At 42.7% G+C, this 20,903-nt stretch overlaps 1 protein-coding gene across 5 annotated transcripts in view; it reads left to right on the forward strand.

Annotated features, from left to right (window-relative positions):
• GIT2 (GIT ArfGAP 2) overlaps positions 1-20,903 on the forward strand; it is a 103,172-nt gene that overhangs the window by 11,410 nt on the left and 70,859 nt on the right. For all 5 annotated transcript variants that reach the window (XM_069759275.1, XM_069759293.1, XM_069759283.1 and 2 more), the window contains exons 2-4: positions 5,826-5,959; positions 6,856-6,968; positions 18,693-18,798. In XM_069759275.1, coding sequence (XP_069615376.1) covers positions 5,826-5,959; positions 6,856-6,968; positions 18,693-18,798 — 353 coding nt within the window. The remainder of the gene's footprint in view (positions 1-5,825; positions 5,960-6,855; positions 6,969-18,692; positions 18,799-20,903) is intronic.

The following is a 20,903-nucleotide window of genomic DNA, read 5'->3' on the forward strand; positions in this document are numbered from 1 at the left end:
TACTGCGCGGGCTGTGCAATGTACTGCGCGGGCTGTGCAATGTACTGCGCGGGCTGTGCAATGTACTGCGCGGGCTGTGCAATGTACTGCGCGGGCTGTGCAATGTACTGCGCGGGCTGTTATATACTGCGTGCGTGGGCTGTTATATACTGCGTGCGTGGGCTGTTATATACTATGTGAGCTGTGTTATATGCTATGTGAGCTGTTATGCACTCCCTGGGCTGTGTTATATACTACGTGCCTGTGCTATATACTACGTGGCTGTGCTATATACTATGTGGCCGGCCGCGAACAATCAGCGACAGGCGCAGTCCGGTGTATTCAATGTATTATTCTAAAATCTTCATAAATAAACTACATACGTATTCTAGAATACCCGATGCGTTAGGCTAAGTTCACACTTACGTTGTGCAGTCCGTTCAACACGTCCGTTAAACGGACTGCACTAGCGCAAGTGCCGACGTTTGCACAGCGCTAGCGCAGATGGAGCATCTGATAGCTCCATCTGCGCTAGCAGTGACGGACCCGAAAACGCTGCAGCCCGTGTCTCGGGTCCGTCACTCAATGACGGCACATCGCTAGCGCACGCCCATTGTGGGCGGGCGCTAGCGATGCGTCCGCCATTGAAAGTAATGGCAGCGTTAACGGACTATGTTGCACCGCGTTATGCCGCGGTGTAACGTAGTCCATTAAACGCGTCACACTAACGCAGTGTGAACCCAGCCTTAGAATCGGGCTACCATCTAGTGATAATATAAATGTCCTGGTACATTACACACAGACCAGATTGTAATGGCAAAGCAAATTGCGAATATCAAGTAACAGTATACCTGAGTAGGTCCTACAAGAGAGTTTGGCGGCCACCACAACGCGTGATTCGGTACCCCTTGATGAGTGCAGTCCATTTACAGCGGACTCACCAATGGAGGAGATGGAGAAATTACTTTCTCCGTCTCCTCAGCACCTGTGCTGCGATGCTCTTATGCGAAAGGATCGGAGCACAGAAGCATGACACTTGTTTCATGCTCGCAGCAGAGTTGGAGCCGAGAGTCATATGCATAATCTGCCCGATTCTCTTGCATGAGAGAATCATTGCTTATGTGACCCTGGCCTAAGGCTGCTACTTCAATATGTCTGCTTTAGCTGTGGCGTGAGAAAGGGTTATGTAATGGACAAGAAGGAAAAGTCCTATGTAGCAGTAATATATTCTGAACGTTATCAAAATAGTTTCCAAAAATGCATCCATCACAAGTTGTGTGTAGAATCAGGGCTGACCATATATATTCTTCTCATCCGATGGGTGGAGGGGAGTAAGATGCAGCCACCCACCACTAGTTTAAGAAAAGATCGGGCATTTTGCACTCCAACATACTCAAGCTTTCTTTCCTCCTTACAACTTAGGGTGGACTTTGGGGAAAAGGGTGGCAATTTAGGAAATGTTCAAAGCATGACACAGGAAGTAAAAGTGGGGAAAAAGAATTCTCCCTGCAGTTGTGATTTGTGAGTGTGGGGATGGCGAGTGTCGCGCCCATTGCCCTGGTCACTAGTATTGTTGTGTGTGTTGTACCCCATTGGCCCCGGGTGTGGTTTCTGACTCAGTCATGCTCATGAAATCACTCGATGCAGTCTTGTCTTGAACCTATGGAAGGCGGGCAAGTGGCCGGGCACCTGTCATTTCTGTACATGCACCAGCTAATCATAAACTCAGGCCATTACTCATATTGTTTTGAGATATTCGTGGCAAAATCTTGGCTTAATTGCCTTTGTTGGGGCTCTGCACGGCCGGGGTTCTTATGTTTATTGTAAAATGTCTATTTGTTATGTGAAAAAATGGAATGAGAGCGATTGAATAATAAACTCAGGCCATGTCTGTATGGAGTATATACACCACTACAGTAACGACATGATTCAGAGGAGTTAGGCTTGTGCTGACCGAGCAGTGACATATTGCAAGACTGATACTGATCTTATTTCTGTACAAATCGGAGATCGTTCTTGTGGCCCTTATTCAGATCTTTACAGGGCTTCTTATTTGTACCCTATGTTCTGCTGTGAAGAATATTGTGAACTTTGCTTCATGGGGCACCCAGATACTTAAAGGGAACCTGTCACCCCCAAAATCGAAGGTGAGCTAATCCCACCAGCATCAGGGGCTTATCTACAGCATTCTGTAATGCCGTAGATAAGCCCCCGATGTATCCTGAAAGATGAGAAAAAGAGGTTAGATTATACTCACCCAGGGGCGGTCCCGCTGCGGTCCGGTCCGATGGGCGTCGCGGTCCGGTCCTGGGGCCTCCCATCTTCAGTCCTCTTCTTGTCTTCAGGCTGTGGCTCCGGCGCAGGCGTACTTTGTCTGCCCTGTTGAGTTAAGAGCAAAGTACTGCAGTGCGCATTCACCGGGAAAGGTCGGAGAGGCCCTGCCACCTGCGCACTGCAGTACTTTGCTCTACCCTCAACAGGCCAGACAAAGTACGCCTGTGCCGGAGCCACAGCCTGAAGACAAGAAGAGGACTTCCTCCTATGAAGATGGGAGGCCCCGGACCGGACCATGACACCCATTGGACCGGACAGCAGCGGGACCGCCCCTGGGTGAGTATAATCTAACCTCTTTTTCTAATCTTTCAGGATACATCGGGGGCTTATCTGCAGCATTGCAGAATGCTGTAGATAAGCCCCTGATGCTGGTGAGCTTAGCTCACCCTCGATTTTGGGGGTGACAGGTTCCCCTTTAATGAGTTTTATTTTTCTTTTAATTTACCGGTATTTATTTTTTTGCATTTTGTCAAATTATCAACTTCCTCTTGTTTTTGTTTTTTTTTACATCTTGCTACATAATCTCAAGTGTAAGGGGAAACACGTGCTGGCACACAGTTGCTAGTGTTCGTTCGTTAAACTGTTTTTTGATTTCCTACTGAAAACAAACCTAAAGGGGTTATCAGAGATCGGCAACACCATTACCAGGCATGATAAATGCCTAGAGCAAATGCAATGTAGATCTTCTACACACAAATCCCCAGTTTATTTATTTTACCCCTTTATCCCCTGCATGTTGCTTTTTCTCTTCTTTGAGATATGATTTATAGGCATCAACCTAATGTAAACCATCACATTTTCACTGTAAGGACAGGTTCACACAGGTGTATAAGAAATCGTTCAGAGTTTCATCCAGAAAAGTGAAATGATTTTTTTTCTCTTGCCATCTGTATACAATCTGTTTTTTTTTTTACAGCAGCTATTAACCCCTTCCCGACATGTCGTTCCCGCAAACAGCAGTATATGCATGGTGGCACAATTGCGCGGCCTCTCGATGAGTGCCGCAGTTATTGGCTGTGGATGTCAACTCTGTGTGAGAGCTGACACCCTGCAGCAACGCCCACGATCAGTTCTAGCACCAATTGCAGGCATTTAACCCTCCTGATCCAGCTGTCTGTAGTGACAGCGACCTAGAGGAGCATCCATCAGGATAACGCGATGCGATCACGTTGTCCTGATGGTCTCCATTGAAATCCCTGACCGCAAATTGGTCCTGCAGGGAAGGTGACTTGTGAACGCCCGCTGAGAGCAGGCGCTGACATGCCTCTTTCCCTGCCTGTCAGATGCTGCTCCTATACTCTGCGGTGCAGAAACATTGCTGAGTATCAGATCAGCGATCTCACACTATACAGTAATGTCACAGGATGGAACAATGTAAAAAAGTAAAAAAAAAATATTAAGTGTAAAAATATTAAAGAAGAAAATAAACATAAAAAATAAACAAAGTGCACATATTTGGTATCGCTGCCTATCACTGGTTAACCCCTTCAGTGAACACCATAAAAAACCAGTAAAAAACGAGGCAAAAAATAATGCTTTGTTATACCGCCGTACAAAAAGTACAATAAAACGCGATCAAAAAGACAAGTGAAATAAAAATGGGACTGCTGAAAAGTCATCTTGCCCCGCAAAAAAACAAGCCGCCACACAGCTCTATCGGCAGAAAAATAAGTTATAGCTTTCGAAATAAAGCGATGCAAAAGAAATTGTTTATATAAAATAGTTTTTGTGTAAAAGCGGCAAAACATAAAAACATATATATTTTTTATCACTATAATCGTACTGACTCAAAGAATAAAGCTACCTTACCAATTTTACCACTCGCGAAACAGTATAAAAAACAAACAAGCAAAAAACAATTCCTGAATTGCTGGTTTTTGTTCATTCTGTCTCCCAAAAATCGGAATCGGAAGCGATCAAAAAATGTCAATGCCCAAAAATTGTGCCAATAAAATCAGCTTGTTCCACGAAAAACAAGCCATAACATGACTCTGTTAGCCAAAATATGGAAAAATTATAGCTCTCAAAATATGGTGATGCAAAAATCTAGTTTTTATAATAAAAAGTATTTTGTGTGTCAAAAATGGCAAACTGTCGTTGTAGTGACCAGTACGTTGCAGACACCAGTACGTTATGCCCAGGCCGTGCTTCTGGAGGCATGGACCCGTAAGTTAGGCAGGCTCTTATGGCTTCAGAAATGCCAAACGTGGACGCAATATGTGGTTTAGCTACACTGTGGAGCTCAGAAGGGAGGGGGGCATTTGGATTTGGGAATGCAGAATTTGGTGAATTTCTTTTGGCGGCTGAGGAGCCATTTCGCTTTTCCAGAGCCTTTGTTCTACCAGTAACATGGAAGCCCCTATATTTCTGTTAAGAGATGACAGATCTGAGTGAGGACTTGCTTTTTTTGTGGAGGAGTGAAGTTTTCATTGGGAACATTTTACATTACGTTTGGGATTACATTTATCTGGCCCACTACACTAAGCACTTACTTTGGGGTTTCCATATAAATCTCTGAGTGACGTGATTCAGATGAAACCCCTGAGGGTTCTATCTGAATCACGTATTTCAGAGATTTACATGGAAACCCTGGTGTAAGCGCTCAGCACAGAGCGCAGGATAAATGTGCACCGAGCCTTACTGTGATGTTTGGGAGGCAAAATGAAAAAAAATTCACAGCATGTGAAGACTTAGTTTTTTTTTTTTTACGCAATTTATTGAACGGTATAAGGAATTTGCCAACTTTGTTCTTCGGGTCGGTGCGATTACAGCGATACCAGATTTATATTGGGTTTTTATGTTTGGCTGCTATCACACACAATAGAAACAACGGATACTGGAAGCCTGTGTTAGCATTTCTTCTGCGGTGTTGCTATCGGTGTGTCAAGAGTGGGAGAAGAGGGTTGCAATGACAATCCAACACAATGGGCAGCACTTTGAACACATTTTATAAGTGGTCATAAACGTATAAATAACTCATCAAAGAAAAAAGTTATGTTAAAGCCAAGCACACCATTGTTTTTCTTGCCAAATTCTCAATAAGTTGTATGTGTCACATAATCCTCTTCACATTGAAAAAAATAAAGCTGGATCAGAAATGGCCAACTTCAAAGTGGCCACAATGGTCACCACCCATCTTGAAAAGTTTTCCCCCTCGCATATACTAATGTACCACAAACAGGAAGTTGATATCACCAACCATTCCCATTTTATTTAGGTACTGTACAGTAAATTGTAAAGGTTTTTTTCTTATTTTTTACTCTTGAAAAACGTGGTATAAGGCAAGGTATGAACAAGTCCTTACTGTGCATATGCAGCAGCTTGGCTTTGTACTGGATTAGTAATGCGTGGTCCGAATGGGCTTGAATTCCCCACAAGGTCAAGTAGGGGAACTCTGACACTATGCCTCTGAACTGCCTGTTTGTTCTGTAAACTAGAGAAACCCGTTTGTGGTAAATGCTTTGTAATAGTTAAAGGGAAGCTCCTTACTACTTTTTTTTCTTCATTTGCAGATCCACGCTGGGCTTCTGTCAATAGAGGTATTTTGATATGTGACGAATGCTGTAGTGTGCACCGGAGCCTGGGAAGACACATCTCACAAGTGAGGCATCTTAAGCACACGCCATGGCCTCCTACCTTGCTACAGGTAATGGTTCAAGGCTTCTACTCATCCTTGTTCTAGTCTGGTCAGGTAGTGCTGGTCCACCAGTAAATGGGGATGGCTGTAATTCTTCAGGTAGCCTGGGTAGTCTGGAGCTCTAATTAGGATTGGTGGGGGTGCAAATGACATGATGAAATGTTCTGGCAATATGACTTTACTTTATAAAACGGAAATAATCCTTTAAGGCTGTGTTCCCCAACTCCGGTCCTCAAGAGCCACCAACAGGTCATCTTTTCAGGACCCCCTTAGTATTGCCCAGGTGATAATTGCATCACCTGCACAGGCAATAATTGCATCACCTGGGCAATACTAAGGAAATCCTAAAAACATGACCTCTTGGTGGCTCTTGAGGATCAGAGTTGGGGAACACTGCTTTAAGGCCACGGGATGTGGATGTTTGAGAGAGTGCATTCTCTTTCTGCCTCATAGATGGTCTTTTCCCTGCTGAGGTCAGGAGAAATTATTAGTTTTCACCACTGTCCAAATGTTTTTTGTCAATCCAATCTCTAAGGACCTGAACCTGAAATCTCCATCATTCCCATAGAAGTTGAATTGAGTTGGCATCACGTATCTTCACTATGACTTCACTCTACCTGGAGTCCAAGGGACCCCTATGCAGATCCAGGACAAAATCCCCCCACCCCCACTTACCACTTGTAGTCACACTTTTCTGACTTGTAGCGCAGATTGTTGATAAGTCGTAAAGGCCCCTTTAACGGTATGGCTCGGAGACCCCATTTTCTGTACAATTTCACGATCAGATCTTGGAGCAAGAGAGAGGTATACATTCCCTAATGTTCTGGCCTGACGTCCAGAACTGATCTCCTTTTGATTAAAATCTAAACCTTATTTGTTATTTTTTTCTGTCTTGTGTAATTTAGATGGTACAGACCCTCTATAGTAATGGGGCAAATTCAATATGGGAACATTCTTTGCTGGACCCGGCATCCATAATGAGTGGAAAGAGGAAGGCTAATCCCCAGGATAAGTTGCAGTAAGTCTATGCTTTTTTTCTCTTCTTGGTGTCTCTGTTCTATGAATTGTTACTTCTCTCCATTTATACAGTGTGGGAATCATCTGAGGTCTGGGGACGCCTTTATCTTCCCAGCTCTCATATCCAGCAGAGGAGACAGCGATGTGGGATCTAATGCTTTTCTATAGCACTGACTCCCTACTTGATAAAAGTGCCAAGGGTTTCCTCTGTGCACGGCTGACAGCAAGTATGGCACAGTTGGCACCATTGACTCTTTACTGAGCTATACCATGCTTCATCGGGTGCTACAAGTACAGAGCTGTTTCTCCAACAGGCAATGCTTCTAGGGCACAAAAAAGTATGTGCAAAGGGAATTTCTGGTGTAGACCCTAATCACTGTATAAATGAAAAGTTCTTCAACTTTCTAACATTTCCATGTTTCACTTCCTCCTCATGCTAAATATATGTTTGCGAAGAGAAACTGTTGCTTACATGCAGAAGATGAAAAGTGGTTCAAATCTATGGCTTGGCTCACATCTAACATAGTAACATAGTTAGTAAGGCCGAAAAAAGACATTTGTCCATCCAGTTCAGCCTATATTCCATCATAATAAATCCCCAGATCTACGTCCTTCTACAGAACCTAATAATTGTATGATACAATATTGTTCTGCTCCAGGAAGACATCCAGGCCTCTCTTGAACCCCTCGACTGAGTTCGCCATCACCACCTCCTCAGGCAAGCAATTCCAGATTCTCACCGCCCTAACAGTAAAGAATCCTCTCCTATGTTGGTGGAAAAACCTTCTATCCTCCAGACGCAAAGAATGCCCCCTTGTGCCCATCACCTTCCTTGGTATAAGCAGATCCTCAGCGAGATATTTGTATTGTCCCCTTATATACTATGGTTATTAGATCGCCCCTCAGTCGTCTCTTTCTAGACCAAATAATCCTAATTTTGCTAATCTATCTGGGTATTGTAGTTCTCCCATCCCCTTTATTAATTTTGTTGCCCTCCTTTGTACTCTCTCTAGTTCCATTATATCCTTCCTGAGCACCGGTGCCCAAAACTGGACACAGTACTCCATGTGCGGTCTAACTAGGGATTTGTACAGAGGCAGTATAATGCTCTCATCATGTGTATCCAGACCTCTTGCATCTGGCAGATGATATCATAGCTTCGGTCATGTAATGGATCCGTCCTTGACATCCATTCTTCGCATAGTATGGATCAGTATAATGGAATATTTTAACATGTTTTTCTAGCTCCTGCCTGCATTACTCGCCCTCCTCGAGTCCAATGCTGAGTTTCTGCTGCTGCGTCACATCATATCGACGGCGCTGCAGCCAATAAGTGAGTTCAACAGTTCATCCCAAGTACACGGCACAAACAACTCCCAGCATCTGAGCTCACTGATTGGCTGCTGTACTGTCTACGTGACATCAGCCTTGCGGATAATACCAGACATCGGGAGCAGTAATAGCGATTCAGCGAGAGGTGCTTAAAGAACAGTTTGTTTTACCCCTTAACGACCGTCGATATGCCTTTTAACGGCGGCAGTTAAGGGGCCTTATTCCTCAGCATCCCGAGATCTGCCGGACGGCACTTGACAACAATAAGAGATTTTTCCTATTGGTTCATTTTGATCACTGTGATGGGGTCTATCACAGTAATCAAAATAAAAAAAATCCCCCTTTATCACCCCCTTAGTTGGGTAAACATAATAAAATTAAAAAACCTATTTTTTTTCCGTTGGTTTTGGGGTTAGGGTTGGGGCAAGGGTTAAGGTTGGGGTTAGGGCTAGAGCTGGGGTTAGGGTTGTGGGGTTGGGGTTAGGGTTGTGGTGTTGGGGTTAGCTTTGTGATCTTGGGGTTGTGGTTATGGTTGGGATTAGAGTTAGGGTTGTGGTGTTGGCATTACGGATATATTTGGGGTTATGGTTAGGGGTGTGTTGGAGTTAGGGCTGCGTTAATGTTGGAGTTAGAATTGGAGGGTTCCACTGTTTAGGTACATCAGGGGGTCTCCAAACGTGACATGGTCCTGCCATTGATTCCAGCCAATTTTACGTTCAAAATGTAAAGCTGTGCTTCCTCCCTTCTGAGCCCTGCCATGCGCCCAAACAGTGGCTTTCCCCCACATATGGGGTATCGGAGAAATTGCACAAAAAATTTTGAGATCCATTTTCTCCTGTTACCCTTGCAAAAATAAAAGTTTGGATCTAAAGTAAATTTTTTGTGAAAAAAGTAAAATGTTCATTTTTTCCTTCCACATTGCATTAGTTCTCGTGAAGCACCTGAATGCTGTCACTTTTGGGTATTTTCTGTCATATTGACCCCCCAAACTCACTTCAAATGTGAGGTGGTCCCTAAAAAAAAATGGTTTTGTAAATTTTGTTGGAAAAATGAGAAAACGCTGGTCAACTTTTAACCCTTATAACGTCCGAACAAAAAAAAATTGTTTCCACAATTGTCTGATGTAAAGTTGACATGTGGGAAATGTTATTTATTAACTATTTATTTTGTGTGACACGACTGATTAACCCCTTTCTGACATCCTATGTACTATCCCGTCCACGTGGGCTGGGCCCGTATTACCATGGACAGGATAGTACGTCGAAGCCGATCATCCGCGCACATGGGTGGTGTGCGGCCGATCGGGGCTGGGTGTCGGCTAACACCCGGCATTAAGTGCCACGAGCTGTCACGGACCGCTCCTGACACTTTAATTCCGGAACACCGCGATCAAACAATATCGCAGCATTCTGGTGGCATAGAGAAGCATCGCACAGGGAGGGGGCTTCCTGCGTGTTTCCCTCAGATCCAAGACGGCCGCGGGGTCCATCCAGGTCTTCAGAGCAGGCACCGGCAAGCCTCCTTCACTGCCTGTCAGATCGCTGATCTGACAGTGCTGTGCAAAGTGTCAGATCATCGATCTGACTGTGTACAGTGATGTCCCACCCTGGGACAATGTAAAAATACTGTGCAAAAATATATATATTTTTTAAATTCCTAAATAAAGAAAATATTGTTCCAATAACTACATTTCTTTATGTAAATAAATAAAAAACAATAAAAGTACACATATTTATTATCGCCGCGTCCATAACGACCCGACCTATAAAACTGTCCCACTACTTAATCCCTTCAGTGAACACCGTAAAAAAATAAATAAAAAAGGGCAAAGAACAACTCTTTATCATCAAACCGTCGAACAAAAAGTGGAATAACACGAGATCAAAAAGACGGATATAAACATGGTGCTGAAAATGTTATTTTTTTTTTGTATAAAATAGTTTTTATTATATAAAAGCGCGAAAACATAAAAAAATGATAAAAATGAGGTATCACTGTCATTGTACTGACCCGAAGAATAAAACTGCTTTATGAATTTTACCCCACGCCGAACGGTATAAACGCCCCACTCAAAAAGAAATTAATTTATTGCTGGTTTTTGTTCATTCTGCCTCCCAAAAATCGTAATAAAAAACTATCAAAAAATGTCATGTGCCAGAAAATTGTACCAGTAAAAACGTCAACTCGTCCTGCAAAAAAACAAGACCTCACATGACTCTGTGGGCCAAAATATGGAAAAGTTATAGCTCTCAAAATGTGGTGATGCAAAAATTATTTTTTGCAATAAAAAGCGTCTTTTGGCGTGTGGCAGCTGCCAAACATAAAAACCCTCTATAAATAGTAAATAAAACCCCTCTTTATCACCCCCTTAGTTAGGGTTGCGGCTAAAGTTAGTGTTAGGGTTTGGATTAGGGTTAAGGATGGGATTAGGGTTAGGGGTGTGGTTAGGTTTATGGTTTGAGTGGAGATTAGAGTTAGGCGTGTGTTGGGGTTAGGGTTCAAGTTAGAATTGGGGGTTTCCCCTGTTTAGGCACATCAGGGGCTCTCCAAACGCGACATGACGTCCAATCTGAATTCCAGCCAATTTTGGAATTCAAACGGTGCTCCTTCCCTTCCGAGCTCTGCCATGCGCCCAAATAGTGGTTTACCCCCACATATGGGGAATCAGCATACCCAGGACAAATTGGACAACAACTTTTACTGTCCAATTTCTCCTGTTACCCTTGTGAAAATAAAAATTTGGGGGCTAAAAAATCATTTTTGTGGGGAAAAAAATTATTTTTTTTATTTTCACAGCTCTGCGTTATAAACTTTAGTGAAATACTTTGGGGTTTAAAGTTCTCACAACACATCCAGATTAGTTCCTTGGGGGTCTAATTTGCAAAATAATGTGGGGGTTTCTACTGTTTAGGCACATCAGTGGCTCTGAAAATGCAACATGATGCCAGCAGACCATTCCATCAAAGTCTGCATTCCAAAACGTCACTACATCTCTTCTGAGCTCTACCATGCGCCCAAACAGTAGTTTTCTTCCACATATGGGGTATCAGCGTACTCAGGACAAATTGCACAACAGCTTTTGGGGTCCAATTTCTCCTGCAACCCTTGTGAAAATACAAATTTGGGGCTAAAAAAATCATTTTTGTGGGAAAAAAAATATTTTTTTTTTATTTTCATGGCTCCACATTATATACTTCTGTGACGTACTTGGGGGTTCAAAGTGCTCACCACACATCTAGATAAGTTCCTTAGGGTGTCTACTTTCCAAAATGGTGTCACTTGTGGGGGGTTTCAATGTTTGGGCACATCAGGAGCTCTCCAAATGCGACATGGCGTCCGATCTCAATTCCATCCAATTTTGCATTGAAAAGTCAAACGGCGCTCCTTCCCTTCCGAGCTCTGCCATGCGCCCAAACAGTGGTTTACCCCCACATATGGGTTATCAACGTCCTCAGCACAAATTGCACAACAACTTTTGGGGTCCAATTTCTCCTGTTACCCTTGGTAAACTAAAACAAATTGGATCTGAAGTAAATTTTTTGTGAAAAAAGTTAAATGTTAATTTTTTTTAAAACATTCCAAAAATTCCTGTGAAACACCTGAATGGTTAATAAACTTCTTGAATGTGGTTTTGAGTACCTTGAGAGGTGCAGTTTTTAGAATAGTGTAAATTTTGGGTATTTTCTCTCATATAGACCCCTCAGAGTGACTTCAGATATGATGTCCTTAAAAAAAAAAAATGGTTTAAAAATGAGAAATCGCTGGTCAACTTTTAACCCTTATAACTCCCTAAGAAAAAAAAAGTTTGGTTCCAAAATTGTGCTGATACTTAAGTATTTTCTGTAATGTATCTGTGTGATTTAAGGGCATGAAAATTCAAAGTTGGAAAATTGTGAAATTTTCAAAATTTTCGCCAAATTTCCCATTTTTTTCACAAATAAACCAAGGTAATGTCAAGGAAATTTTACCACTAACATGAAGTACAATATGTCATGGGAAAACATTGTCAGAACCACTGGGATCCGTTGAAGCATTCCAGAGAGTTATAACCTCATAAAGGTATATAGTGGTAAGAATTGTAAAAATTGGCCTTGTCATTAACATGCAAACCACCCTTGGTGGTAAAGGGGTCAAGGGCACAAAGATTTAAAGTTGAAAATTGTTACATTTTCAAAAATGTTGACAAATTTCCGTTTTTTTCATAAACGCACGTTATATCAAACAAATTTTACCACTGACATGAAGTACAATATGTCACAAAAAAATCAGTCTCAGAATCCGTGTGATTGTGTTGAATCGTTTCAGAGCTATAACCTCATAAAGTGACAGTGGCCAGAATTGTAAAACTTGGCTTGGTCATTATGTAGTAAATTGGCTCTGTCACTAAGGGGTTAAAGGGAACCTGTCACCCCGAAAATCTGATCTTCAGCCGGAAAGGTCAGAGGCCCGGCGCCTGCGCACTGCAGTACTTTGTCTGCCCTCAACAGGGCAGAGCAAAGTACGCCTGCGCCGGAGTCGTGGCTGAAGATGAGAAGAGGACGTCTTGTAATGAAGATGGGAGGCGCCGCAGCGGACCGGAGACACCCATCCGACCTGACCAGCAGCGGGACCGCCCCTGGGTGAGTATAATATAACGTCTTTTTCTCCTCTTTCAGGTAACATCGGGGGCTTATCTACAGCATTACAGAATGCTATAGATAAGCCCCTGATGCCGGTGGGCTTGCCTCACCCGCGATTTTCGGGGTGACAGGTTCCCTTTAAGTAAAAAGTGTGCCAGGGGTTTTCGGAAACTTGAACACCCCTTAAATGCTGGTGTGAACTCTGCCTAATCCTACTCACAGCTGAGAAATAAATATAATTGATTAAAATTTAGACAATGCTTTGTGAAATTATGACATCACGTTGGTCCTTTGCTACAATGTATCAGTCAGGGGTCTGGGGACTTTGCCAGGACTGAATAAACACATATTTTAACAATGTTCTCATTTACTCACTGAAAATGAAGACCAAGTTCTCAAATGTGGCAAAGACAAAGTCATAAATGTGTTTTTTGGCAAAGTGACACACCATGAAGAAAATTCGATTGTCAAAGAGGGCTGTTGGGCAGATGATGTACTCGTCACATTCATTTTTCTACTCCTATTATGGAGCAGAAAGCCAGAAATACAACTGCAGACGTGAACCTATCCGAATTTCTTGAAAATGGTGAAGAAGTAAAAGGGTTATCCACTTTCTTCATTTTTTTTTTTAAAGCATTAGCATTGGTAAGAACAATATAAGCATTGATCTTCGCCTCTCCCTTTTCCTGCTTTCCTGGCTTGATACTGCCCTTTTTCCTGCTGGACTCTGAAATTTCAGGAATTTCTAGAAGTATATTCCTTCAAGGTTCAAAACACAAATCTTATATAATAAATATCATATAAGCATATTGATATAGAAATGGCAATGGGTTTAGAATGGTAAGCTTGTATTTATGGGCCTGCATAAATGTAAGAAGAAATTATCCATTGGATAAGTACGGTAATAACTTCTGGATCTGTGGTTGTCTGACCACTAAGACAACATTTGCCATACGTTTGCCCTATTTTTTTTAATTAAAATCTGTTTGAAAGTCATGTGATAGACGAGTGGTTTGTTATTGGTTATCTAATATATAAAGCTGAATGTGTGTGTGTGTGTGTGTGTGTGTGTGTGTGTATGTCCGGGATTGGCATCTGCACCGTCGCAGCTACAGCCACAAAATTTTGCACAGTCACACGTCTGGACCCCGAGAGCGTCATAGGCTATATTGTGAGGCGAAATTTTAACCCCGCGCTTTCCAATTCACCAAACAATTTTGCCCCTATCTACATAATGGGGAAAAAAAGTGAAAGGAAAAGTGTTGGAAGCGTCGCAGCTACAGCCACAAAATTTTGCACAGCCACACGTCTGGACCCTGAGAGCGTCATAGGCTACGTTGTGAGGTGAAATTTTAACCCCGCGCTTTCCAATTCACCAAACAATTTTGCCCCTATCTACATAATGGGGAAAAAAGTGAAAGGAAAAGTGTTGGAGGCGTCGCAGCTACAGCCACAAAATTTTGCACAGTCACACGTCTGGACCCTGAGAGCGTCATAGGCTACGTTGTGAGGTGAAATTTTAACCCCGCGCTTTCCAATTCACCAAACAATTTTGCCCCTATCTACATAATGGGGAAAAAAGTGAAAGGAAAAGTGTTGGAGGCGTCGCAGCTACAGAAACAAAATTTTGCACAGTCACACGTCTGGACCCTGAGAGCGTCATAGGCTATGTTGTGAGGTGAAATTTTAACTCCGCGCTTTCCAATTCACCAAACAATTTTGCCCCATCTACATAATGGGAAAAAATGAAAGGACAAGTGTAGGAGGCAAATTGACAGCTGCCAGATGTGAACAAGGGGGACTTAAAGAATGAGAGCGATGGCGCCAAAGAGTATATACCGTACAATTGCTAAGGTGGGGCCACAACATGGGATACTCACCACACACGGGGATATGAACACACACACAAAATGCGCCAAACACTACCACATGCTTGAACACATAAACCACCCTCATCACACATTTCACCACACATACACCAACCTCGCCACATAAAAGTCGAAAGACAAAAGTCGCCGCTCAAAACTCGCCACGCGCAAAACTCGCCACATGCAAAAACTAGGCTCACGCAAAACTCGCCACAAGTGCAAAACTCACCTCATGGAAAACTCGCCACACGCAAAACTTGCACACGCGGAAAAATTGCCACATGCACAAAAGTTGCAACACATGCAAAAGTTGCCTCACACAAAACTTGCACATACTCAAAAGGCACCACACATAAAACTCGCCACGCGCAAAACTCACCATGCGCAAAACTTGCTGCACACAACTTGCTACACTAACCTGTCACATGCAACTCGACACACACAAAGTTGCTACACGCATGTTGCCACACAAAACTCATCTCACAAAAGTCACTACATGCATGTCGCCACACGCAACTCAACACACACAACTTGACACATTAAACTCGCCCTAAAACACACACAAGTCTGGTATTATCCTTCAAAAATAAAAATCTGATTAATAAGCAGACAAACTACAAGAGCAACAAATGTACCATATAGGAAATACGGCAGCTGTCAGTCACATGACCTGTCTATTATATGTATGTGTGAGCTAATATATACTGCCAGGGGGAGGGCTTCCTGTTGGCTGGGGATTTATCAGGCTGCTAATTTAGCTTACAAATACTGAGGTAAGAATACTGAGCAAATAACGTGTGAACGAGGTCTAATACAGGAGGAGATGACACACAGGTATATACTATATACAGGGGAGATGACACACAGATATATACTATATACAGCAGAGATGACACACAGGTATGTACTATATAGAGGAGGAGATGACATACAGTTACATACTATATACAGGAGGAGATGACATACAGGTATATACTATATACAGGAGGAGATGACACACAGGTATATACTATATACAGGAGCAGATGACCTACAGGTATATACTATATACAAGAGGAGACAACATACAGGTATATACTATATACAGGAGGAGATGACACACAGATATATACTATATACAGGGGAGATGACACACAGGTATATACTATATACAGGAGGAGATGACATATAGGTATATACTATATATAGAAGGAGATTACATACAGGTATATACTATATATAGGAGGAGATGACATACAGGTATATACTATATACAGGGGAGATGACACACAGCAGGTATATACTATATACAGGGGAGATGACATACAGGTATATACTATATACAGGAAATGACATACAGGTGTATACTATATATAAGGGAGATGACAAACATGTATATACTGAGGTGAAAATGAGAGGTGTGCGGTGAAAATGAAAAGGTGTGAGTGCAAAATGAGAGGAGTGAGGGAAAATAGTGGAGTGATCGGAAAATGACAGATGTGAGGTCGAAATGACAAGTGTTAGGGGGGAATGAGAGGAGTGAGGGAGAAAATGAGAGATGTGATTGGGAAAATGAGAGGCGTGATGGGAAAATAAGAGAAGTGAGGTGCTATAACTAACCACAGATATTTACTATGCCCAGGCAACGCCGGGCTCTTCAGCTAGTATGAATATATAAATACTCTATAGGACCTTTCATGTTTAGCTTTGAGAAAAGACGCATTTGAGCGTTTGAAATGTGTTACCACATACTTCATCCTGTGAAATTTGTTCTGCCATCACCATTTTAAAGGTTATTTTCTAATACATTTTGGGGATTTTACGAAGCTGGAACATTTCCTCTTTTGTATATTGATTCCACGTGTGGCCACTAGAGTTCCATGCTTCGGCAATGCCATATGCCGCTTCAGGTGAGCTGGTTTCATTATTTCTTCTTTAATCCAGGAGTACCTGCTCATCTGTGATTTTTTTTTTTTTCTCCTGTCCAATCACTATGGGGAAAAAAATCTTACCATGCTGTGATTGTCCCGATATCTTGGATGAGACACGGCAAGGAAAATGAATGGATACGATTAAAAAAATCGCATGGCACTCAAGACCATGCGTGTTGTCCAATTTTTACACACCCATGTCCTTGAAAACCCGACATTTCATGAGCCGCGTACAGTAAAATCACAGCGCGACCCGTCAGATTAGAATGGATATATACACATAGAATTGATAGATATAAAGATGTTAGTGACCTGTATAACTACAGTTTGTGTAGCTTACTTGACATGTTTTTAATTAATAAATTATTAATTTTCTGGAAAAAAAAAAGTGTGCATCCCGACATTTTGTTATATTGCCCAGCCACGTATGTCACAGGTAAAAAAATAAAAAATAAACATATACTCGCCTTCCGAGGGCCCCTTGTAGTTCGGTCACATGACCGTGACGTCATGGCAGGTCCTTCTCGCGCAGGGCCTGTGATGACATCGCGGTCACATGACCGTGACGTCATGGCAGGTCCTTCTCCCATACCATCCTTAGCACCGGAACCTGCCGCTTGCATGGAGCGGTCAGTGGAGCGTCGCGAAAGGTGAGTATATAATGATTTTTTATTTTTTTAGCATTTTTAACGTTAGATGTTTTTACTATTGATGCTGCATAGGCAGCATCAATAGTAAAAACTTGGTCACACAGGATTAATAGCGGTGGTAACGGAGTGAGTTACCCGCGGCATAATGCGGTCCGTTACCGCTGGCATTAACCCTGCGTGAGCGGTGACTGCGGGGAGTATGGAGTGGGCGCCGGGCCCTGACTGCAGGGGAGGGACTAATCGGACTGGGGCCGTTGCTGATTGGTCGCGGCAGCCATGACAGGCAGCTGGCGAGACCAATCAGCGACTTGGATTCCATGACAGACAGAGGCCGCGACCAATGAATATCCGTGACAGACAGAAAGACAGACAGAAGGACAGAAAGACGGAAGCGACCCTTAGACAATTAGTAGATAAAGGACTTTATTCAGTAAAGGGTTTAGTTATGGGTGGTCTTTTAGATTCTTCTCCATTACTGAACCTTGGACTTGATGTCATCTTATGGATGTGCTTTTTCTGAAGTGGCTGAGAGCTTATGGTTTTATATTGGGAGGGGGCCAATATCCATGGCCCCTCCCTAGCCTATTAATATCAGCCCGCAGCTCTCTGCCTAGCCTTTGTTGGTTATTAAATATAGGGGGACCCTACATCATTTTTTTTTTTTTTTTTTTTTTTTTTTGGGGGGGGGGGGGGGGGGGGTATCCATTTTAATAACCAGTAAAGTCTTAGTAGACACCTATGAGCTTATATTCATAGCCTGGGAAGCTCCAGGGGTATTACCCTCTTCGCAGGCTACAAAACATCTGCTCCCAGCTGCCCGCTTTCCCTCTACTTGTTAATAACATTTTGGGAGATCCTATGCCCTTTTTTTTTTTTTTTTTAGTAAAATAATTTATAAGGTAGTAAAATACATGTACCGTAAAATACACACGCAAAACCCGGATTTATATATCTCACTCACATTTATATCGATCTGAAGCCATTTGATAAATATATATTGAGGAATATGTCCTTTGAAAACTGTTTAAATGACAGAGAATTGCTCTATATAAAAGTTAATGTTAAAATCGCATTCGGATGTGAATAGATGCTAGGTGATTAAAAAAATCGCATTGAAAATCGCATGGCGCTTGCATGACACTCGTCCAACTTTTCAAGAACAATATGGGACTTTGTTTTTTTTTTTCTTTTTTTTTTTTTTACAGTGATGGGTGTGAGCCCTAAGTTTGTATTCATAGGTAATGCATGCTATATGTGTCTTCGCTGGGGGAAACAATGTAGAGATTGACAATGTAATTTTTGTTTCTGGTGAAATGTTCCTAAGTTATTTTTTTGCTTATTTACAGCCCAAACAAAGCTGAGTTTATAAGAGCAAAATATCAAATGCTGGCATTTGTTCACCGTTTACCCTGTCGAGATGATGATAGTGTTACAGCCAAAGATCTTAGTAAGGTAAGCATTTTCCTCCTAATTAGGCATGCTTCTGTCTGAGCCCCTGACCAGTTCTGTCTTGTTACATCAAATATCCTGATCTCCTGCTCAGCGGTCTATGAAGAAAGAATATGTTAGCGTAATATACGCTAGAACACTATCCATGATGCTGCTTCCTTACAAATTATATTCCAGTTTACATGCTGGCCAGAGATTCCTTAAAGGTGTTATGCCAATAACAAAAGTACATTGTAATTAACAGATCATGGAATAAAAATAAATTATTTTTTAAAATAATGTTCCTGCGCTGAGATAATCTTATAAATGTGCCCCTGCTGTGTACTGTGTAATGGCCGTGTTTCTGTACGGTCAGACGCAGCCATCACACAGTACACAGCAGGGGCACCGTTATAAGATTATCTCAGCACAGGAACATTTTTTTTTTTTTAAACTAATCCAATTGTGGATTGATTAATATATACTTTTGTTTGTGGGGAAAACCCCTCTTAAAGGGAAAAGATCATTTTTGATCAACACGCTATACTATTCAACATTTAGAATATTGTGAACACATAAAAATGAGTATAACTATTTGCTGTGCATCCTCAATAAGTGTAGAACCTAGAAATATGATACACAGCTATATATGTAAAGAACTATCATTTTAAAAGAAACAATCAAAATAATTATGAAGAAAAGGGGTAAATGGAACCTCATAAAGAGCATATGCAGGGGTAGTAGGTATTAATGTCATATGGAGTGTGAAAACATGATTAAGATAAGACACCATGTGTGCATAATACAAGTTGCATAATACGTGAAGGCCCAAGCAAATTGCAGACATTTTTACATAAATGTTATTAGTGCTCCTAAGTAGGTTTTGATGGCCACAAAAAGATACACAATTGTAAGTACCGTATATACTCGAGTATAAGCTGAGATTTTCAGCCCAAAATTTTGGGCTGAAAGTGCCCCTCTCGGCTTATACTAGAGTCACGGTGGGTGGCAGGGTCGGCGGGTGAGGGCGCTGAGGCATACTTACCTAGTCCCGGCGATCCTGGCGCTCCCTCTGCCCGTCACACGGTCTTCGGTGCTGCAGCTCTTCCCCTGTTCAGCGGTCACGTGGGACCGCTGATTAGAGAAATGAATATGGACTCCACTCCCATAGGGGTGGAGCCGCATATTCATTTCTCTAATGAGCGGTAACGGTGACCGCTGATAGAGGAAGAGGCTGCGGCACCGAAGACCAGCTGTCCGGGAGAAGGAGTGGGACGCCGGGAGCAGGTAAGTATGTCATATTCACCTGTCCGCGTTCCACACGCCGGGCGCCGCTCCGTCTTCGCGTCCTCTTGCACTGACTGTTCAGGTCAGAGGGCGCGATGACGCATATAGTGTGCGCGGCGCCCTCTGCCTGATCAGTCAGTGCAGAGAGACGCCGAGACGAGATGCTGGGAGCTGCAAGCAAGAGAGGTGAGTATGGCTTTTTTTTTTTTATTATAATTGCAGCAGCAATGGCACAGCTTATATGGCATAGCTATGGGGCAATAATGAACGGTGCAGAGCACTATATGGCAGCTATGGGGCAACAATGAACGGAGCAGAGCACTATATGGCACAGCTATGGGGCAGTAATGAACGGTGCAGAGCACTATATGGCAGCTATGGGGCAATAATGAACGGCGCAGAGTACTATATGGCACAGCTATGGGGCAATAATGAACGGTGCAGAGCACTATATGGCACAGCTATGGGGCAATAATGAACGGTGCAGAGCACTATATGGCAGCTATGGGGCAATAATGAACGGCGCAGAGCACTATATGGCACAGCTATGGGGCAATAATGAACGGTGCAGAGCACTATATGGCAGAGCTATGGGGCAATAATGAACGGCTCAGAGCACTATATGGCAGAGCTATGGGGCAATAATGAACGGTGCAGAGCACTATATGGCACAGCTATGGGGAAATAATGAACGGCGCAGAGCACTATATGGCACAGCTATGGGACAAAAGTGAACGGTGCAGAGCACTATATGGCACAGCTATGGGGCAATAATGAACGGCGCAGCGCACTATATGGCACAGCTATGGGGCAATAATGAACGGTGCAGAGTACTATATGGC

This window comes from Ranitomeya imitator, chromosome 1 (genome assembly GCF_032444005.1).
Source record: "Ranitomeya imitator isolate aRanImi1 chromosome 1, aRanImi1.pri, whole genome shotgun sequence".
Classification (NCBI taxonomy): Eukaryota; Metazoa; Chordata; class Amphibia; order Anura; family Dendrobatidae; genus Ranitomeya; species Ranitomeya imitator.